The sequence below is a fragment of the Nicotiana tomentosiformis genome, chromosome 3, assembly GCF_000390325.3.
Source record: "Nicotiana tomentosiformis chromosome 3, ASM39032v3, whole genome shotgun sequence".
NCBI lineage: Eukaryota > Viridiplantae > Streptophyta > Magnoliopsida > Solanales > Solanaceae > Nicotiana > Nicotiana tomentosiformis.
The window spans coordinates 80,889,231-80,909,965 of NC_090814.1; the positions used below are offsets into that span (position 1 = coordinate 80,889,231).

Genomic DNA, 20,735 nt, shown 5'->3' on the forward strand with positions numbered 1-20,735 from the left:
ATAAATTTTTGGCTCACCTTCGATCAATATACCATATATTTTTTATATGTATTTTATACCGCATATATAAATTATGTATATACATCATAAGACATGTAAACAAACAAAATATACCATACATATTCTTTAAAGTTGTGTATTTTATACTTTATATATACCACTATTATATAATTTATCACATATCTATATATAATAAAAGGAGAGGCAAAAGCACATTATTAAGACAAGTGGCATAACCACAAAAAGCCAAGTGGCATTATTAAGACAAAACAAACTAGTACCTTTTTAACTTAAAAAAACCTTTTTAAATTTTGAATTAATTGGTTACTCTATTTAAATTAATAATTAATAAATATAGATATCTTATAATTAGCTATATTAAAAAAATAAAAATATAAAAATAATAACTACTCATTCAAATTAGGGAGTAGTTTCAAGTTGGTAAAAATATATTAAAAAAATAAATGAAAAAGTAAAATTAGCTATAATAAAAAACGAAAATATGTTGTATATATATAATTTATATATGTGGTATAAAATACATATAAAACAATATATGGTATATTGATGGAAGGTTTGCCAAAATTTTACCATCCATGTTTTGTTAGTTTCAAGGGTATATGTGAGCCAAAAATAAAACGTTAAGGGTATATGTGAGCCAAAAATAAAACGTTAAGGGTATTTTTAGACCAAAAGGTTAACGGAGGGCATTTTTGAGCCATTTTCAATACGTTAGGGGTATTTTTGGCTCTTTTCCGCTATAATAATTCAAATAGTATACCTTAGGTATCGATTTTACTAATATTAGCAAAGTTGTCTTTAAACTAGTAAACTATCTTAAAGTAATTAAATCGCTAGCAAAATTTACAGCACCCAGTGTTTACACCAAACTATTAAATAGATAATACATGTCTTGACATGCGACTCTTAACACTGAACCATAGTTAATTAATACACATTTCATCTTATTTTATGACTTCATCATGGTAAGTTAATACCATTGGATATAAACACCAGAAAATGCAGCTAAGTTTTTACCGTAAACCAAAATGCAACGAGTGTATGGTAATAAAATATTAGTAATACATCGTTACATTGTATTACCATGATGCGTTATTTAGAAAATAAACTAGATTAAATATTATTCTTTAGTACGATAGAGCTACTAAAACTATGTTTTTCTTGCTTAACCTAAATATTGCTAAAAGCATACTGTAGTAAAGTTAAAAAATGAACGATGGTTACTTCTCAAGTAAAACGATGAACACATTACAGACTTACCTTTCTAATATTGACATCACAAACTGATAAAGAAACAAATATCCAATTTTCAAATATATTTATTCCTAAAATGCATGGTTCCAAATTTGAAGAAAATTTAATCTAGAGCTATTATTAAAGCCTTGAATATAATGCAATCATAACTCATACTAAGTCATAAGCATGCAAGGACCTGGGACTTTTGCCCAACATATGATGATAAGATCCTAACTCGTGGACACAAATTGGACATGTCTACTCCAACTTGAGGTTCACATAAAAGACATAAATCTGCCACTTCTCTTTCTCCTACAAGCAAGACACTAACAAAATGGGGTCTCAAATTTACTCACCAACTGCTCAATTCTCCTGCCAACTTCCCAAAACGAAATCAAGACAAGTATCTTCATTTTCCTCACTTCAGTTAAAACCCAGAATCAACATCATAAGTTCACAGCAACAGCCGCGGTCTACTGGTGCTGTAACTGAAACAACAATTCCAAGAACTGGTACATACAATGTGGACTTCAAGACTTTTGAAGCTTGCAAACTTGGTATTTCCAGATACCCAGATTTTGTGTATAATGCCAAAGGAGGTTCAGGTACTGGAACTGGCAAAAGAATTGAGTCAAGCGAGGAAATTGCCGTTGATTTTGACTTGGAAAAGTTGTACATTCCTCCATTAACATCTGCAACTGCTAAGTTCTTGGGATTACCATTGCCCCCTTTTCTGAAAATTGATGTTGTCCCCGAGCTCCTTAGAGGATATGTTAGCCAAGAAACTGGCAAGGTACATTGCTTACCTCTTACTTAATTGCCCTTGTAGCAGAAATATATGAATTCATCAAGTAGAAAGAGAAATTAATTTTCAAGCTTATAACTTTAATAGGTCAATCTGGAGTTCAAGGCCAAGTTCTGGTTTTCAGTTGGAACCATCTACAGAGCGCCGCCATTGCTTGTGGAGACGCTTTTAACGTCAGAAGAAACGAAGGGAAGAATTAGAGAAGGAAGAGGGGAGAGGCTAAATGAAGAAGGAAGGTGCACACTTGTTGGGGTGGCAACAGTTGAACCTATTGACGACTTGTTTATGAATACATTCCTTAGCCTTCCAACAGAATGTCTTGCGAAAATGAATGCTAAAATCTCATTTTCCAGTACCTAGAGACTTTGCTAAGCAACAGTTATGTGAGATACAATGTATAGCTCTCAAAGATAAAATAAAAAAGAAAGACCAAGAAATTGCATATTAAAGATGCAATCTCATTTGAAGTTATAAAACATTTAATATTGAGATTTGTAATACAGAAAGTGTAGAATTCATGGGAGCATCGGACGTGTGAATATCCAATGATACAGGCTTTACAGTAACCAGTACAATCATACTATATTTTACATCAGTTGTTTATAGCATGTAAACTTTGTATAAGCTTGTTATGTTCAAAAGAAAAAAAGAGACTTGTTTCTCTGTTTTTCTTTCTGCTATATCCATCCTCCTTCCATTCAACATTCGATCCCTAATGTTTGCCCTGCAGTGCACAATATCATGCTGTATCTGGAAAGAAGTCAGGATCAGAATGTTTAGGTGTGGTCGAACACAGTTGAAAAAGCTTTCAAAGCAAGACAACCAATTTAAATTAGCATAACTCACATATTCTGCTTCTGAAATTGTTCTGAAAAACTAGCAAAAACGAACTGCTATACATTATTCAAATGCGAGCCTCTGAGTGTCAACCAGAGAAGCATATTGGCCTTTCCTCTCCAACAACTCAAAGTGTGTTCCCAACTCCACAATCTTCCCATCAGAACAAAGAGCAATTTGATCTGCATTCTGAACTGTGCTCAATCTATGAGCAATTACCAAAGTTGTTCGTCCCTTCATCAGACGGTCCAGTGCTTCTTGGACTAGACGCTCACTTACTGTGTCTAAAGCACTAGTGGCCTGCAGAAAAAACAGAAAGCAAGGACATATTTCATCAAACATATGTAGTATCACAATACCCTCTAATACCTAAGGATTTGCCATTCATACTTTTACTCTAAGTTGCTCCGACATGGCAGTTTAGGTGCCGCACCCGTGTCGACACGACACTAGTATGGGTGTGGGTATGGGATCCGTACCGGATCTAGGCAAACAATTTTGGGTACTTTGACCCCGACGGACAGAAAAATTCGAGACGAGATACAGTTTGATTACCGAAATCAGAACTAAAACTAGGGTAAATTTGAAGAAAATAGCATATCTTATCTAGGAAATCAATCTTTTACTATCTACAACTTGAGAATAAAAAGGAAATCCACACTTTACAAGCTATACGTAAGTATTCCACAAAATTTCTCATAAATTAGAGAGATTTATATTTTTTAAAATTATTTTTAGCCGGATCCCCACACCTGTATCCGTACTAGGATCCGTATCCCCGAATCTTAAAATTTACATCTTGAAAGATCCGACCTCTAGATCCGCACCCGTGTCGGACACCCGCACCCGTGTCCGAGCAACTTAGCTTTTTCTTGTCTGAGTTCAGCTGGATGGGTATTATTCTATAACATAAATAATGACCACGGTCTTCCTAGAGCAGATAGGGTTTAGGCTAAACCAGATTTGCAAAGAGAAAAGATACTAAGGCCACCCACGGAACTGTAGGGACTATGCTTGTAATGCCACAACAATAAAATGTTTAAATCTGCCTATATAATTTAGGCTAAACCAGTTTACAATGAGAAAGAAGATACTAAGGCCACCCACAGAACTGTATCATAGAGCATACGGTGTGATAGTCAATGGACAGAGAGGGAGCAAATGGGGGGCAAAGACTACCTCATCGAGAATCAAAATAGGGGCATTCTTCAGTAGAGCCCTTGCAATAGCAATTCTCTGAAAATGGAAAGATGGCACAGTCAAAAGAACTCTGTAAACTCGTGTAGCGAGAAAAAAAAATGAAAAGCTCTGATAAGTGCACGCATAAACAGCAAATCAATTTATTACCTGCCTCTGTCCACCACTCAATAAACCACCACGTTCACCAACTAATGTGTCATAACCCTGTCAGTTTTTTTCGAGAGATAATTAGCGGAATAGGTGCAAATATGAAATAGAAGGGCACAGGGAGCAACCTGGCAGAAATGACAAACCTGTGGCATTGAAATTATGAACTCGTGAGCATTGGCAGCCTTGGCTGCCTTTATTACATCGTCCTTGGATACATACTCATCAGGGAGACCATAAGCGATATTTTCTCCAACCGATACAGAGAAAAGAACAGGTTCCTACAAGCGAGTTTTTATGCATGTCAGCAACAAATAAAAAGTGATTACAAGGCTCAAAATAACCACTGAGAGCATCCAGAATTTGATTTCAAGTTAAATCTTCGGTCAAAGAGAACTTCATGATGACCCTGAGAGTAGTGTCTCACTGCTTAAACAGTGAGTTTTGGAAAGAAAAGAGCAACACATACTTGATTCACTATAGAGACAACCCGTGCCCATTCGCTCTTATCAAATGTTCGCAAATCTTCTCCTGCAACAGTTATGCGGCCTCGAGTTGGCTGCAAGGTCAGGTTATTGACTGATATATTTACCTTTAGACCTTCCTAGAAGGACCACAAAAACTTGTATTAAGGAATATTCAAATAGATATAGAAAGTAGACCTCATAGAAACGTGCTAATAGTTGTACTACTGTACTTTTCCCTGCACCACTTGGTCCCACCAGAGCTGTAACCGTTCCACATTTTAGCATTAAATTAAGACCACAAAGGATTTCCACATCAGGCCTCACTGGATACGAGAAATACACATCTGCGAACGAAATATGAAAAGCATTTTATTAATTGACAAATGGTGCATTTTCCATTACCCTCCCCCCCCCCCCCCCCCAATTTCTTTTTCAGACGATGGGAAGAATTTTGAAGGCCATATTTCTGAAATCATGGATGAACAGAAAAGAATAAGATATGTTTCTCCTAAACAATAGCAGTCTTCATAAGCAACTCATTTTACTGAAAAGAGACCAGAAAATCTCCTTGACAAAAAGTTACAGAAAGATCTACCTTATAGATTTCCCCCATCTAAAAAGGAACTAAATCCATTGTCAAAACTTGTTATCTGTACCCAGTTTATAGACTTTTCAAAATAAATACTATGCCCATTTTTTACAGTATTGTACAAGCAGCACAAAATAAACAGATATAGCAAAAGTACATACCTTCAAGACAGATATCACCTGTCTCTGCAAGGCTTCGCACACTGCTACCCAATTTTAAGGAAGACATGTATCTTGTTTTGGTAGATTGTTTCTTCTCATTAGAACCATTCACCAAGTATAATTCTAAAGCCTCATCACGGACCTTCTTTTGCTTCATGTCTTTCTCTAAAGAATATGCAAGCGCTTCATCAATTTCAGCTCCAGACAAAACAGAGTTAATTCTCTCAGTTGCTGCAAAAGCTGTACGAAGATCTCCAAAGGTATTTACGAGGCCTTGAACCTATAATGCATTATCTGTCAAGCAGATGAAGGAACATAAAAGTGGGAATTTAAGAGAGCAACGGCACCGAGAATTACTCACTGCAAAAGTTAATGTAAAAGTGTATCCGATAAATGAAGCCACAATTCCCACTGACATTTCACCCTACATATGATAAAATTTGAATTATCAGTTAATATGCAAATAAAATCAAATCCATAAGACGAAGATTATTCCAGATATCATTAAAATTACTATTGGATGGAGAAAAACGTGCAGCCATATGTACATACTCAAAACTTGAAAACAAATTACAGCTTAAGATGGATAAACTCTTGATGATATAAATATCCATAACTTTGCTTAAAGTACTTACTGCCTTTACTTTGCTTCCACCAAGACAATATAAAGCCATCAAGGAGATATAAACTGCCACCCTAGTCACTGACTCATTGAAGGATCTGAAGGTTCCAAGCTTTATGCCACTACTCTCATACTCGAGTACCTGTCAAACTCCACAAATACACTCTAGCATCTCTAGAACAGCAACTATGATAAACTAGTCCTTACTCTGAATCTAAGAAAATCATATAGCCTCTAAGTTACCTGGCGAGCAAACACTGACATCTGACGCTTCTCCCCACTAAATGACCTCACCTGCAGAAGAGGTCAGTGTCGTATTCATTACCACCAAAGAAGTGCAGGGGCATCACATGAAAATCTGAAATTTAGTAGTTATAGTTACAGAAGTTGAGGTAAAATCTGAATGGGCTATAGATCATGAACTTACAGTGCGAATGGCAGAAAATGATTCGGCCACAGAATCAGCTATGGATGCTTGGACCAGTCCATGAGCTTTGAAGACATTTACAGTTGTCCTCTTGTACACAGCTAATAAGTTCACAACCATTAGGAAGGTGAACAGACAACTCAAACAGAATACCAGTAATTACCAAAACCCATCAATTATCTTCTTCTGCATTTCCATTTCGACCTATTACTTGCGCCTTTGTTACCAAGAAACCATATTTGAATTCTGATGTGGCATTTCTTTTCTTTAGCATTTATCAAGATAGATATGATCTTAAGTAATACTCCCTCCGTTCCAGTTTATATGAACCTATTTCCCTTTTTGTCCGTTCCCAAAAGAATGACCCATTTCTAAATTTGGAAACAATTTAGCTTAAACTTCCAATTCTACCATTTATGAGAAGCTTTTATAACCACACAAATATTCTGGACGCATTTTTGACTTGTTTAAGACCACAAATTCTAAAAGTCTACATTTTTTCTTAAACTCCGTGCCCAGTCAAACATGTTCATATAAATTGGAACGGAGGGAGTATAACTAATCAGCACATCTAGTCAATACAATCAAGCTGAAGTGACACTACTAGAATTTATAAAATATATTAATTAAGTTATATAATTCAAGCTGAAGAATGTATTACTGTTTTATTATGATTACAACTATTAAGGGCACACTGAGAAACTGTGAATTAAACTAAGGTAATAGCCATACCTATAGCATGTCAGAGTGCACAGAAAAGCCAGTAATATCAGAAATAAAATATTTACCGACTAAAATAGACACGGCGAGCATGAGTACGCCCAAAATTGGAGCAAGCTGGGGAGATAGAGCAAACAATAAGGACAATGTTCCAACCACCTGCATGAAAAAGAGAATCCAGCTAGGTGAAAGATCATCATGCAAGGTATGCACAGAGAAAAAGCAGGTGGATGGGAGGGAAGAGAGAAAGTTAAAGGACAATGCAATTTGAGCGTCATTAAGGGAAAGCACTCGCAGAAAATGAGAGCTGAAAATTTGGAGTCAAGAAACATGCAATTGATGTCTCACCATAAACACATTTCTAAGATAAATCAGCAAAGAGTAGTTTGTCTAAATAAGGGATTTTTTTACCTTATAAAAAAGGGGGGATTTAAGAACAAAAAATTCGGGAAAAGGAACATCGGGAAATTTTACCCAAGGAAAAGAAAATTGAAATTGTTCCGACGGTCCAACGTTAGACTCACTTCGCAATCAAAGAGAAAGAGAACTGATTCAAAAATAAAATAAAATATAAAGCTCACTTTTATTTAGTGAAAGTAGCTTGCCTCTGATAATGCCCTAAAACCACGATCCCGTGAAGTATTCTCACTGACAATATTTTTGAGTGAACCAAGATCAGTTGTTAATAGAGCTGTTAACTCACCAACCTACAAGAAGGAAGCTAAATGAATTAGTAGGTAGACATAGGAAGATCAGTAAACAGAGATATCAAGCATATGAGTCTTATGTAGACAGCCAAACTTGGAAGGCCTAAGGAAGAGCGAGACCAAATATACACTGAGTAGTCCACCCTCCTCAACAGCATCCACGCAGGCCATAATATCATCTACTCAGGGTTATATGATCTCTCTTATAGCTGAAAAACCTAATTCAAAGTTGCAAACCGACAGTGCTCACAGGCTGCCTCAGAAATTATAACACATACTTGCATCGGGTATGTTCTACAAAACATTTAGAAGCTTTAAGCAACCAAAATGGCAACACGGGACCTTCTAGATGCAGTATACTAATAACATAAGAACTTCTGGTTCTTTGCAAAAATATTGTACAAAATAACGAAGTCTTTGTTTTTTCCCCTTGTTTTCCTGTATTGTTCAAAGTATGTTCTTTTTTTTTTCTTTGATAAGTTTGTTCGAAGAAGGTTCTTAAGCAACTGGAATATTTGTATATAAATGAAATGAAAAATACAGAAAGAAGTACATACAGACGCTCAAATGGAGAATAATCAAAAACCATTACAGCCACAGGTGTAAGAATTTTTCCAGAACAAAAAGGCACTTTGCTTCCTTAATAGTAGAGGGGTCTTCCTTGAATAAAACTGGGAAATTGTACAGCAGCATATATGAAAAGTAGTGCTCTCAAAAGCTGCAATTATTTAGACCAAGATGGCCAAAATGAAGGGACCTAAAAAGCAAGCAGTTTTAACCAGCACATCCTTAGACCTTATTACAATTAAAAGTAAAATCTATTTGGAATTCACACAAGCACGCAAGGGCATGTACAAGCTTGTTATGACGGAAAATATAGCATAGCAAATGAAGTAGCATACCTTGTAACGGTCAAAAAACTCAACCTGCAAAGAGAAAGAAAGGTAAAGCATTAAAAAGGACGTGCTGAATGAGTTCACACAGAAAATCTTGGCAAACATTTCCAAAGCAGATGAAGCTAAATAGCAATATATATGTTCTTGTACATCAATAACTATTCAAAAATCAGTTGACTGATCTTTTTTGACAGGAAAATCAGTTGATTGATCTTTCCCATGCTACAATAAATCTTGGCAAACATTTCGAAAGCAGTTGAAGTCAAAAGCAACATATGTCTTTCTGTGGGTCAAATACTAATCTGTAAATCAACTGTTTGACCTTTGCCATTTCAAAAGGTTTAAGCTGTGATTCTTAACAAGATTAGCAGAATGCTACAGATACAAAGGAATCACGAGAAATAAAATAATTAAAGGATGTGATGCCTTAAATCCATGAAAGTTAGTATGATACAACTTAGTACTGTCCTAGTCACAAAAGCTACAAAAGCACTATTAGGTTTGAATGCTGATAATTCATAAACATAGCATTCAAAGTTTAAGATGCGGTTTATAGTTACATCATCTTATAACAAACCATTATACGTCAAGTTAAAATTTGGACAGCCACCTAATCTGATTTTGGCGTTCACCTTTTGAATCAGTACTCTCTGAAAAATTTGAGCCCTTAAGCTGGACATAACCTTCTCCCAAATGGAATTCATGTTCACCACGTAGATAATTGTAAAAATTGGCTCCAGTGCATATAGAAGTCCCACTTTACTGAGCAGTTCCAACAGAGGCTCTGGTCTTGTTCCAATAAGTACTTCAAAAAATCTTCCTGCAATGATAAGCTCAGGCAATTGTCAGGCCTACGCAGCATTAATTTTATATTTTTAAACATGAATGGTATATTTACTCGATATCAGCATTTTAACTAGTATTTCAAGAAATTTGGTCTAGTGCCACCACTCTACCATAGTATAGTGTCTTTTCACTTGTGCTGAAATTTCACCTATAATCTTGCCTAATATGGGTGGTAGCATCTTGAACTACCAAGCTAATTGACAAAAATCACTTTTTCTCCTCTGCTTGGAAAGCGGATGACAGATTCTCATCTGCTTGATTTTCTTCAAAATATATTTTTTGATAACTGAGAAATCCCCGAGGACTAGTGGCGCAATGAGCAAAACTCGGGACCTGCTCCTCTACTCCACTTAAAATACCAGGTTTTTGGTCTGCAGCGGGGTTTGAATCTGTGACGTGTGCCAAACCCACACATTACAATCTACACTCTTACCACTAGACCAAAGCTACGTTCTTCAAAATATAAGTACAAAGCTATAACATTTCAACCAAAATAAGCAGACAGAAATGGCAATTGGCAACTTAAAAAATTGGCTCTGATTGGTCAAATAACTTTAACTTGCGACATATAAAACTTATACTTTTCTGCAAATAAAATAATATACGCCTAATATTTGCTTAAATTTTTGGCTGGATGAGTTATATGATTCAAATATGCAACTGCACTGTAGTTTTGACCACTGTGTTGCCTAACGAAACAATGAATATGCAAACTCTGTCATGCTCAACCTTGTCATTCTTAAATGTCAAGTGAATTAAACATACTTAACACTTCTCCATACACCCCTATTATCTCTAGCATTAGCATGTTTAAGAGAGAAACATCCATCATCTTGAAATGATGTAGCTAGAGGTGCTTAACAAAATCCAAAGCTAGTCCACTCGTTGATAACTGGTCTTGGATGAACTTAATTCAATAGCAAAAGATTTTGAAGGAATATTCCATATCCTCACTCTGACATGCTTAACAATTATCTTTAAATAGATTTATAATTCTCCGACGCTAATTGCTTTAGACAAGCCACAAAAAGCAAACATTTTCGCTGATCTTACAGTTTGTGGAAAATACATGTTTTTAAAACTGAATACTGAAATTTGACACGAGAAATAAGATTTAGGTTGCCATCTGACTGGCTTAAACCCTGAAATATCCATTATGAAATACAACTCTTTTCAAAAAATGTGATTGCTCGCACTTTATTTCCTCCTAATTACTGAAAATCAATACTCTTTTCTAAAAAAAGTAAAAGTAAAAACCTAATAGGAGCAGTACTCCTTTTTCAACTTATATGACATTCTTTCCAATTTGAGACGTTAACATAATATAGTATTTGATACTGTTCTATTTATATTAAACATTTCACTCATCGAACTATTCAAATTTCAAACAGATGGGAAAAAAAAAAAAAAAAAACAGATGGAGCAAATTTTATCTATTTTTCAGAGAATGCATACCGGAAAGTAAAGGCATGGTGAGAGTACAAGTGGTACAGCCGATAAGAGCGAGAACAGAAGCAAGGAGCTTCAACTTGTGGCGAGAAACAAGTTTCCACATAAAACCCCAACTGATAACTTCAATTGGCTCAACTGCCACTAAACTATCATCCGATTCTTCGAATTTAGGATCGTTTTCTGAAACAATAGCATCAAAAGCAGGGCCTGTAATGTAAGCTGAAGATATCGCGGAGTACCGTTTCAGTTTCCGGCAACTAATGAAATGTGGACGAAACGGACGTTGTGTTGAAGAGATAGAGAAGTGAGATGGTCGCCGGATTAAGACTTGTTGATTGCGCCGCCGTTGTGTAATGGCGGAGTTGAGAGAAAGACAGAAGGAGTTAGTTACAGTACTAGCCATGTTTGTGTAAGAGCTTCGTTTGAAAATTGAGCTCTTTAGATTTTCATTTTGATTTTATACATAAATGGCTAGAAGAAGAGGAAAGACACTTGTCTTCACTTTATCCGGAGTGTCCAAATTCCAACTTGTCAGTTGTCGTTGTCGCCTTTGTTTCTGTTCAGTTAATTATGTTTGGTAACGTTAGGCATGTAGAAGGCTTATAGCCTGTTTTTCTTTTAAAAAAAAAAAAAAAAATCTCAAAGTTAGAAGAAAAGAGTATATTTTTTTAATAGAAGCAAAATCAGTTTTTGAGAAATAAAAAAAAAATAGTTTCTCCTTAAAAATATTTTTTTAAAAAAATACTTTTAATAAAATACACTTATAAATAATTTTTAAAAGATCGATCAAACACTAATTACTATCTAGAAGCGTCTTTTAAATTAATTAATCAAACATAAACTATTTTTTATTAAAAAATACTTTCAAAAAAACTACTTCTCGAAATAAGCTAATTTTTGCGGCCAAACAAGCTATTATAATAGTCAAAGGCTTTTAAAAGGCATGTAAATGGCTTGATATGTGTAAAAGGTTTAATATATAGAAAACTCCAGAACTTGGCAGCAATTTTTATTTAAACAATTCAAACAAGGTACTTATAATTTATTGAACACTTGATCTATGTGCAAAGTTTCTGAATACAAAATTGTATAAAATGTTAAAAAATCACAAAATATTAGATAAAAATTGTACTTGAGTCATTTGTTGAGCAAAAAGTTTACACCAACATATTATCTATTTTTTAGTCTTTATATTTTACTTTAATATAATTTGCTTATTTATGAATCTTTTGTATGGATAATCAATTCAAATCATTACATCTTGGTAAATAGTGAGTTGTAAATTATCCATTTCATTTCTAGATGCACAGAAAGTTGTAATGTGTTGGGTTAGCACAATTATAACCAATATAAAAAGAAGCACAAAATAATTGACAAGTATGAAAATTCATACATATCTTTAAACAAAAAAAGTAAGACTCCAAGTAGACTTAACGAGGTCAAAATGTAGAGAAATTTTGCTCGTCCCACAAAGATTGAAAAATTTAAGCTACAGATTTATAATTTTTTTACTGTTTCTTGAGAGAATCAAATCAATGAAAAAATAGTTTTTAGAATTATAAATTGCTTAAACTAAATTAACAACTTCAGGAAGATTTATATTTAAAAAAAATTGAGAATTATTGAATTTACTTGATTGTCAGGCTCCAAAACCGAGGAGTGCGACCGGCGCTCAACCGAGTGAACCCGACTGAGCAAGCCTGTTAGATTTCATTCTACCCAAATTCATCCGTGAATAAAGAGGAGATGTACTCCGTTAATCAAATACTTAAGAGATTTCATTAACCGCTTACATTTCATTCCCATTAACAGCATCATTCAATATTTTCAAAATAGTACGAGTTTATAGATTTAATGAAAAACATGTTGCCAAATACCAACGGTTCTAATCCAATTTCCAACATCAAATACCACTCATAACATGTCTACGGAGTCTCTAAGTACAACTGAAGAGTAATATAGAAATGCCGGCAACAAGGCTCCGGCTATACCTCAACCACAAAGTACATGAAAAATAAAAGATACATGACCCCGAAATGAAGTGGGGCTCACCAAATCAGCTGAAAGGAATGTACTGCTATCATTGATCTATGTCACCTGCTGTAGAACCACCTGCATCCATTAAAGATGCAGCGCCCCCGGCAAAATGGACGTTAGTATTGTCGAATAACACTAGTATGTATAACTAGAAATCCTTTTTCAAAATAGAATGCCCATATGATCTATACGTGAAATACATAATATAATGTAATTGAAACAGCATGTACAAACAAGGACAACAAAAGGGGCACCTATTGTCTGCATTAATAATGTGTCTCATTAGACCGTCCTTAGTGTTCACATATCATATTATACACTTATGCGTTTCATAGACCATCTATAGTGTTTATTCATACCGTACATTTATACCTCTTATACACAATGCACCGATGCGTTTCATAGACCGTCCATAAGATTTCATATCACAATGCATTTCATAACGCAATGTACCTATGCGTTCATAGACCGTCCACAGGATTTCATATCACAATGGATTTCATAACACAATGTACCTATGCGTTCATAGACCGTCCACAGGATTTTTGTATGACAAATGGATTTCATAACACAATGTACCTATGCGTTTATAGACCGTCCATAGGATTTCATATCACAATGCATTTCATAACATAATGTACCTATGCATTTCATAGACCGTCCACAGGATTTCATATCACAATGTACCTATGCGTTCATAGACCGTCCACAGGATTTCATAATACAATGTACTGCATAACACAATATACCTATGTGTTTCATAGACCGTCCACAGGATTTCATAACACAATATACCTATGCGTTTCATAGACCGTCCATAGAGTTTCATAACACAATATACTTATGCGTTTCATAGACCGTCCATAGGATTTTATAACACATTGAAAACAAAAGTACAAATACGTACATCTCATAACCTTTCACACCACATATCACCTAATCCGTACTTTCAACCACTTACAACATTATTATTTCATTGGCTCTTTTGGCCATACATATGATTCTTTATTCATGGCGCAATGGCCGTATTTCATATTCCACACTTTTATTTTTTCCCTTTCATAGATCATCATCATAATTATCAATAAGTAGAATATTCCGAAAATCACAACTCTAAATTTATTAGTAATGAAGGCTTTAAACACAATCGATTTCTTTCCAATAAATGGAGTAAAATGATTGGCAATCGAAGAACAAGTTAAAATCATACACAATTTTCACTCACGAATATGTAAGAACGCAAAATACATTAAAAATTACTTACAGAGCATAGCATTAGCTATAACAGTCACATATGGGCATCACTTGAGTTCATAAACTTTTAGCCGATTATATTGTCGAAGTCAATTTTGGAATAGTTGAATCAAAGCTCATTTCATTGGCACCATTGGTCACAAGTATAACTTTCACTATTGGCACGTTGGCCACACTAATTCACTGATTTCACTTCCAACCATCTTTATAGGTTATCAACAATAATACATTTTCAATCAAGACTATAGGTACACATATGAGCAATTATGAGTCTTAAGAATATTGAGATTTTCTCACACAATTTGGCATACTAGCTTTCATTTGAAATACGATTCAAAGCCACAATATTTTAATACGCAATCCATACTTTGAAACTCTTGGGAACATTATGGAGTTCGATTCCAAGAGAGAAAGTTTAGCCAACATATCTCACTTGAACTTTCTTACACTCTAAATATTCCGGAATTCTTAGCAACTTCAATCTATTGTAGAAATATAACAAATTGAATCAAAATTAGGAAGATGATCATGGTTCTAGCTCACTTGAGCATTTTATCAAACACTAGGTGCGCATAAGGTTTCAATGTCCTTTTTATGAAGGATTCCATCATCCCACAACCCAATCTTTACCATTTTTAGCTCAACAATCTTCCTACACCCTTTGTTACACACATGTATGTAAAATAAACAACTCTTATGCCCAAAAATTATCTTGCTAGTTACCCATTTTTAGAAGATTTCGAAATTAGGGTGTATGGTGTATAATCTTACCTCTAGAATGAAGACCTAGTGAGCTTCCCTTCTTAATCTTCTAAAACTTGAGCAAGAATTGAAGAATCAATTATTGAGGAACACCTTCTCACTCTAAAATATCATATAATACCTCAAAAATGACCCAAAGAGTATATTTAACGAAATAGGGTCGGGTTTTAAAAACCCAAAAATGGAGCTCCGGAATAGGTTCTGTGGTCGCATATGCAACCGCATAATGGTTATGCGGACCGCATATCGATCGCATAATTGGTATCCAAAATGACCAAAAATCGGCCTGAGTCTGCGGTCCGCATAACTGTTATGCGGTCGCATAGTACACCGCATAACAGTTATGTGGTCGCATAGTCGATCGCATAATTGCTTCCAACTGACCCAATTAACTGCCTCACTCTGCGGCCATTATGCGGTCCACAGAGTGATTCTGCGGTCGCATAATGAACCGCAGAAATGCACTTTGCTACCAAAAATTTGTTTTTACTTTCCCGTGCACTGTTCAACTCAAAAGGTCTTGCGAAGAATTTCTACAATCCTCAAACACGTAATCCTAGTCCGGCACCATGAAATATTATTTTCTTTGTAAATTTTATCTGGCTTTACACTTAAGTTCTTCAAAAAATTTTGGGGTGTTACATTGATAATATTATTATAATAAAATCTTAATTTTTATATTTATTTCTCTAAGGAATAATTGCTTATTGCTAATACAAGAAAGAATTGCAAGAAAATACACGTGACTTTACATCATAACAAAAAATAGCCCATATTTTTAAGTTTTACCTGACCTAGTCCATATTGTACAGATTTTGAAAGCACTAGCAAATTCAAAATCTGTGTTCTTACAACCATTGCTTCTAAATGTTATGGAGTTAAATTTGTGTTCTCACAACCATTGCTTTCACTCTCTCTTCTTCTCACATAATAGTGTATATGAGTGTATAAATACATCTTATACAATATTATACATTTTTATACACCTTTATACAAGCGTCTGTAGACGAAATTCTTCCACGATTTTCAGTTACAATTCTTGTTCAAAACCAGTCCAAATCTCCATTAAATAACTTCAAATTTTATATACAACCTTCTTATACTATTTCTAACAAGTCTAAATAATGCCCACTCCAAATTTCTCACAAAATTAAATTCGAAATTTAAACCCACATATTTAAGCTTATTAAAAATCTAACTAATATTTGAGTTACAGTTATTGATTCGAAAATTAATTTAAAAGGTTAAGCAATCTTTTTTAAAAATTAAATAGTAATTTTGAGAACCTATTGGAGTTGGATGTTGAATCTTAACCTATTATTTTTGGGCTAGTTGGTTGTAAATTAAAATATGAGCTATAAAATTGAAAAGTATGAAGCCCAGTTATTCTTATGTGAATTTTTTCCCTAATACAATTATATGTTGCACATTAAAAAATACCCAACTAGTAACATCCCCTGAGATTATTAATTAATTGATTTAAGACTAGTAATAATTAAATTAAAGTATGTTTTGTTTGAATTGTGCTAAATGGTAGTAAATTTCGAAAGCATATATTTATTAAAAATCAATAATCTTACATATAATAATTCTTCCGTATGAATTAAAACTCAGGCAAACAACATTATGGACTTGAATTAATAGTTTACTACAAAATAACTTTCACTCTACTATTTTAGTTATTAGTTGTTGCATATTAAATTTTCTCTGTGAAAATTATAAAATTAATATAAGAAAAACTTAGAGATAAAATATATAGACATGATAATAGATTAATTAAAAACCATCACTCAAGCACAATATGAAATGTAATAGAAAGTTTCAAGCCAAGAATTTATTCAAATAGAGATAGTATTATAAAATATATCAAGCTTCATCAACTATACTAACAGAAAGAGATTACTCCATCATGGAGCAAGAGAAGCTAAAAAGGATTTTTTAAAGACTAGAACTATTTAAGAGATTAAAGAAATATTTTTACTAAAAATAAAATAAGAAATAGACCAATAATAGTTCTTGTGTCTTGCAAAAGATTTGATGATTATTTTACAAAGTGAGCTTGCTATTTATCGGAAATGATGACACTTGGGGTGTGTTTGGTATGAAGGAAAATAATTTTCGGAAAATATTTTTTAATTTTTCTATGTTTAGTTGGCTTAAATATTTTGAAATTTTTTTTCCTCATGAACTCAATTTGCTCCAATTGGAGGAAAAATATTTTCCCTATTAAGAGAAGAAAAAAAAAATTCAAAACTCTTTTTTAATCTTCTTCACCCTATTCCCCATCCCTACCCAACCCCACCCACCCTACCCCACCCCCATCCTAAATATTATTAAGGGTACTTTTTTTCATGCTGTAGATGGAGTACTTTCTTTTTCATTTTAATTAAATGAGTATTTTTCTTTTATGATCTAAAAAAGAGCATTTTCTTTCATTTCAACAAAAAAAGTACTTTCTTATCATGATGTAGAAAAAATATTTTCTTTCATTTCAACAAAATAATGTAGTAAAAAGTATTTTCTTTCATTTCAACAAAATGAGTTTTTTTTTCACGATGTAGAAAAAGTATTTTCTTTCATTTCAACAAAATGAGTATTATCTTTTCATGATGTTGAAAAAGTATTTTCTTTCATTTTAACAAAATGAGTATTTTCTTTTCATGTTGTAGGAAGAGTATTTTTTTTAACAAAAAAAAAGAGTATTTTTTTTTGTATGGAGTACAAATTATAATATTATTTTTGCGTGAAAAAGTAAAGTAACACATTAGTTCTTTTGGATTTGTGTTAATTTTTAAAGGAATAATTAAATTCTTGAACAAAATAGGGTCCTGAAAAAGTTGGGTATTAGAGTGGAGGGGGGGAGCATGGAAAATATGGGGATTTGTGGGAAGGGAAGGGGGAGGGAGGGAGTAACATAAAAAAATATTTTTTTTAAATATTTTTTATTCTCTAACCAAATACAAGAAAATATTTTCCGAAAAAATTTTCCACATACCAACCAAACAAGGAAAAATAAGTGATAAAATCACTCATAGAAAATATTTTCCTTCGTACCAAACACACCCTTGGATACTTCCTAATTTTCACATTGTGAATAAGATGGCACTTGGTCAAAGTGAGGTTACTTTGGCTACTTTAGCTAAAGTAGTTTCTTTCTTTAATTGTCCACATGTTATATTGGCAAGTTGACATCTTCTCTACGGATAAAAATCGTTTAACATGTTTTGGAAAATATGAGATATTGGCCTAAGTGGCTTTCTTTCTTTTCATTTGCCTTTTAGTTTTTCTTCCTTTTTCTTTTTTCAAGTATTCTTCTTCCTGTAATATTTGTTAGAAAAATGCGAGAATATGATATAACTATTTATATTTTATTTTAACATTTTATTCGTTACATATGAAATAACATGAATTTATATCCATCAAGAATCACTAGAAATATTAACTTCCTGCAAAAAATAAATAAATCTAACATCAACAAATTCAAGCAGTCAAACAAAATTAAATAGACAAATAAGAAAGAGAAAAATAGTAAAAGAAGAACAAAGGTAAATAAATAAAGAGATATTCAATAAGAGTAGGAAAGTTGTGATGACCCAAAAGGTCATCTTATGTTTTAGAACTCGAATCTGCGCTCTTAAACTTTAAAAATCTCATTTTTATCCTTCTCGATTTGCGTGCACAGTCCGGACAGGTTTTCGGAAAGCTTTTATGTTGAAAATAAGAATTTATGCCTTAAAAAGTCGATTTTATTTGATTTCGGTCAATATTTTTGGTAAACGGGCTCGGATCCGTATTTTGACGGTCTCGGTGGGTCCGTATCGAATTATGGGACCAGGACGTATGCCCGTAATCGAATTCGGAGGTCCCTAGCTTGAGTTATGAATATTTGATGAAAATTAAAAGTCTGAAAATTATTTATTTTTAAGAATTGATTGATGTTTGGCATTGTTAGTACCGGGTCTGTATTTTAGTTCCGGATCCCGGTACAGATTCATTATGATATTTAAGACTTGTATGTGAAATTTGGTGAGAAACTAAGTTGATTTGACGTGATTCGGACGTCCAGTTGAGAAGATAGGAATTTTAAAGTGTTCTTGAGAATTTCATTTGATTTGGTGCTAAATTCATAGTTCTAGGTCTTATTTTGGCGATTTGATCGCGCGGGCAAGTTCGTATGATATTTTTAGACTTGTGTACATATTTAGTTTGGAGCCCCGAGGGCTTGGGTGAGTTTCGAATAGGCCACATGATGTTTTGGACTTTGAAAAATCTAGTTTTCTGCAGATTCTAGTGTCTGGCATATCCTTCTTCGCGTTCGCGAAGGTCCTCTCGCGAACGCGAAGAGTAAAATGATGAGGCCGAAATTTTTTCTTTGCGAACGCGAAGCGATGAGGGCATTACCCTTCGCGAACGCGTAGTGTTAGGCACTGGGGGAGTCAGCCTTTTCTTCATCGTGAACATGAGCAATATCTCGCGAACGCGAAGTCCAGTGGGGGTAGCCTATGCGAATGCGAGCACTGTCTCGCGAACGCAAAGGCTTGGCAGCCAATGCTCTTCGCGAATGTGACAGTGGCCTCGCGAACGCGATGCACACTGTCGCCCACCACTTAATAGAATTCAAACACGCGATTTAGCCAAAAATTTATTTTTCTCAAAAATCAAATGGTGAGAGGCGATTTTTCAAGAGATATTTCTTCCCCAAATTGTTGGTAAGTGATTCTGAACCATTTTATTTCAATTACCAATTACGTTTCATAAATTATCAACTTAAAATCTAGAGTTTTCATGGCAGAATTAAGGGTTAGGGTAGAAACTAAGGATTTCGGAAATTTGGGATTTAGACCTCAATTTGAGGTCGGATTCCAAAACCAATTACATATTCAGGCTCGGGTGTGAATGAGTAAATGGATTTTGGTCCGAACCTCGGGTTTTGACCAAGCGGGCCCAGGGTCGATTTTTGACTTTTTGGAGGAAAATTTGAAAAATTTAATTTATGCAATATAATTGATTCCTTTAACAATATTTGATATTATTGAGTTATTTTTGAATAGATACGAGTGGTTTGGAGGTGAATTTCAAAGGAAAAGTTGTGATTGAGAATTAAGTGGCCTTCGGAGCGAGGTAACTGTTGTGTCTAACCATGACTTAAGGGAATTAGGAACCTTAGATTATTTGCTAAGTGAAATTCATGTGAGCAACGTATATGTGAGGTGATGAGTACTTATGCACTGCCAATTTACCTGCATTCCATGTTTCTTCCGTTTTCTTATATTGTCTCTTTCCTATGCCTAATTGCTACATGTTTATACTAGTGTTGTTAAATTGATCGTCATTATCATGGTTACGGATTTTCTGTTGGTAATCGAGTATTCATTTAAAAGTTGAGATTTATATTGTGTAACGAAATGTTGAAGTAAGGTTTGTACTTGTTATTCTATCTCCCTATTGTTATTTATACATTGCATTATGGTAAGGGAGAGTGTTAATGCACGAAGGGTGATGCCGTGCCATATTGTGAGTGTTAATGCACGAAGGGTGATGATGTGCTA

The 20,735-nt window shown here is 34.1% G+C and overlaps 2 protein-coding genes across 2 annotated transcripts; one reads left to right on the forward strand and one right to left on the reverse strand.

The window, feature by feature from the left end:
• Positions 1-1,533: 1,533 nt before the first annotated feature.
• On the forward strand, positions 1,534-2,742 carry LOC104117027 (uncharacterized). The gene is made up of 2 exons (XM_009628007.4): positions 1,534-2,050; positions 2,150-2,742. Exons 1-2 carry the CDS (start codon positions 1,592-1,594, stop codon positions 2,420-2,422), a joined length of 732 nt encoding a protein of 243 aa, XP_009626302.1. The 5' UTR covers positions 1,534-1,591; the 3' UTR covers positions 2,423-2,742.
• LOC104117028 (ABC transporter B family member 28) lies at positions 2,500-11,668 on the reverse strand. The gene is made up of 17 exons (XM_009628008.4): positions 11,137-11,668; positions 9,468-9,655; positions 8,842-8,865; positions 7,838-7,939; positions 7,301-7,391; positions 6,513-6,613; positions 6,329-6,379; positions 6,099-6,227; positions 5,825-5,887; positions 5,464-5,743; positions 4,909-5,057; positions 4,716-4,805; positions 4,393-4,527; positions 4,247-4,303; positions 4,079-4,135; positions 2,909-3,199; positions 2,500-2,812 (listed from the first exon to the last, which is right to left on the reverse strand). The coding sequence occupies exons 1-16, from the start codon at positions 11,534-11,536 to the stop codon at positions 2,963-2,965; spliced, it is 2,154 nt and encodes a 717-aa protein (XP_009626303.2). The 5' UTR covers positions 11,537-11,668; the 3' UTR covers positions 2,500-2,812; positions 2,909-2,962.
• Between the last annotated feature and the right edge of the window lie 9,067 nt (positions 11,669-20,735).